The sequence below is a fragment of the Jaculus jaculus genome, chromosome 6 (genome assembly GCF_020740685.1).
Source record: "Jaculus jaculus isolate mJacJac1 chromosome 6, mJacJac1.mat.Y.cur, whole genome shotgun sequence".
NCBI lineage: Eukaryota > Metazoa > Chordata > Mammalia > Rodentia > Dipodidae > Jaculus > Jaculus jaculus.
This window is the reverse complement of record NC_059107.1, coordinates 41,520,770-41,522,976: the sequence shown is the minus strand read 5'-3', so window position 1 is coordinate 41,522,976 and position 2,207 is coordinate 41,520,770. Positions and strand designations below refer to the sequence as shown.

The following is a 2,207-nucleotide window of genomic DNA, read 5'->3' as shown; positions in this document are numbered from 1 at the left end:
TTTCAAGGTATAGGAATGGATAAGAACTTTCTCAATAGGACTACATTGTTAAAGAAATAAGGTCAACAACCAAATAATTGGGACATTCTGACATTATAAAGATTATGTACAGCCATGGATACAGTTAAAAATTAAAATTACTTTGGGATTCCAGAGATGTTATCTTACTCTGTCAGAATAGCTACCAGGCTGACCTAGAATTCACTCTGTAGTCTCAGGGTGGCCTCGAACTCTTGGCGATCCTCCTACTTCTGCCTCCTGAGTGCTAGGATTAAAGGCGTGCACCACCACACCCAGCAACAATGCTAAAATATTTTGTTCACATGAGAGACTTGATTTCCAGTCTCAAAAGAATAGAAGGACATAATTGATTCCTTACTCATTCTATATTTAAAAAGTATGCAAATATCACAATATGCTGACCAAACATGTCCATATTATCATTCTAGAATATGTGATGATGTCATTACATCACAAAATATTATACAGATAAGTTTAATCTAAGGATCTTGAGTTAGATATATTATCCAAAATGGCTTTTGTGAAGTCAACATAGTCACAACTAATTTTTATAATTTTATTAAAAATTTACATAATCTTCTTAAACCTTCAAATTTACCTTCCTCATCCACCCTCCACTGATGTCTTTTCTATTCTTCCTTCTTCAGTATTTATAATCTGCTTTATTTTTCTTTTCTCCATGCACTATCTTCAATGACAGCATGCTGGTGGGCCCAAAGTTTTGCAGGTCTTCTGCAGGTAACGATGGCCTCTGTGAGATCATGAATGCAATGACCACTTTGTGTCTGGAGACAGCATTTCAAATTGTTCCTCCTTCCTTTGGCTCTGACATTCTTTCTGCCATCTCCTGATCAATAGTCCCAGAGGTATTATAGAGATGTCTTGGATGGTATAATAGAGATGTTTCACTTAGTGCTAAACACACAGCTATGACTTTGTCTTACCACTTTGGTGAGTCTTGAGTGTCCTCAGTGGTCACCATGATGGGAAAAATAAATTTCCTCTTTCCAAAAGTGAGGGTGGTATTAATATGTGAGCATAAACATAACATCACTGGAAAATTTCTCATATTGCCACCTAATACAAGTAAGTATCATAAGCATTAATTACTTAAATTAATTGATCAATTGTATTTTGAGGCCTGGTCTCATTATAGCCCAAGCTGATTAGATCTCAGTCACTAGCAACAGGCTGGCCTTGAACACATAGCAATCCTCCCACTTCTACTTCTCTGCTAGAATTTAAGGTGTGAGACAGCATGACTGAAAATAATTATCATAATCAGGTTGAATCCACAACATCTCTCATTACCAGATTTTTCACTATAGCATTGCTTTTAAAAAATGCACCCCAAACTTATTGGCGGCATTTGCTTTGCTTTGTACTTAAAGAAACTAAGTAACTTTAAATCTCATCTATGTTTATGAGTCATGGTCCCCAGTCAGTGAGCCGCTGCCAGGACTCAGCTGCCTCCGCCTCGAGCCCCTCGCTTCCCCACCCTCCGTCCCCCCTGCCCACCTTCTCCCGCAGCAGCCTTCCCCAGGCCGTTTCCACCGAGGAAAACGAATGTATCGTTATGTCGGCTATCCTGAAACTCCACTCTTTTGACCCCATGTCTGGTGCAAGTAAGGGTGATGACCTGCTTCCTGCCGGCGCTGAGGATAATATCCATATAAAAATTCAACAGAGGGACGGCAGGAAGACCCTGAGTACTGTCCAAGGGATCGCTGATGATTATGATAAAAAGAAACTAGTGAAGGCTTTCAAGAAGAAATTTGCCTGCAATGGTATTGTAATTGAACATCCAGAATATGGAGAAGTGACTCAGCTACAGGGTGACCAGCACAAGAACATATGCCAGTTCCTAATAGAGATTGGACTGGCTAAGGACCATCAGCTGAAGGTTCATGGGTTTTAAGTGCTTGTGGCCCTCTGAAGTATATAAGTGAGGATTTCCTTGCAATGAGTAGAATACCCTTTCTGTCCCTTGTCACAAGTTTAAAAACCTCACAGCTTGTATAATGTAACCATCTAAGGTCTGCTTTTAACTTGGACTAGTGTAACTTCATGCAATAAACTGAAAAGAGCCAAAAGAAAAAAAAAAAAAAAAAAGAATGACTCATGTTCTGTAGAGTTGTCAAAACACTGATTTCTGTGGTTGCAGAAAATTCCACAGGAAAATTACA

General features: G+C 39.1%; 1 protein-coding gene across 1 annotated transcript; it reads left to right on the top strand.

Moving 5' to 3' along the window:
* The first annotated feature begins 1,597 nt into the window (after positions 1–1,597).
* On the top strand, positions 1,598–1,947 carry LOC101606949 (eukaryotic translation initiation factor 1-like). The gene has a single exon (XM_045153184.1). The coding sequence runs from the start codon at positions 1,598–1,600 to the stop codon at positions 1,937–1,939; it is 342 nt and encodes a 113-aa protein (XP_045009119.1). The 3' UTR covers positions 1,940–1,947.
* Positions 1,948–2,207: the final 260 nt, after the last annotated feature.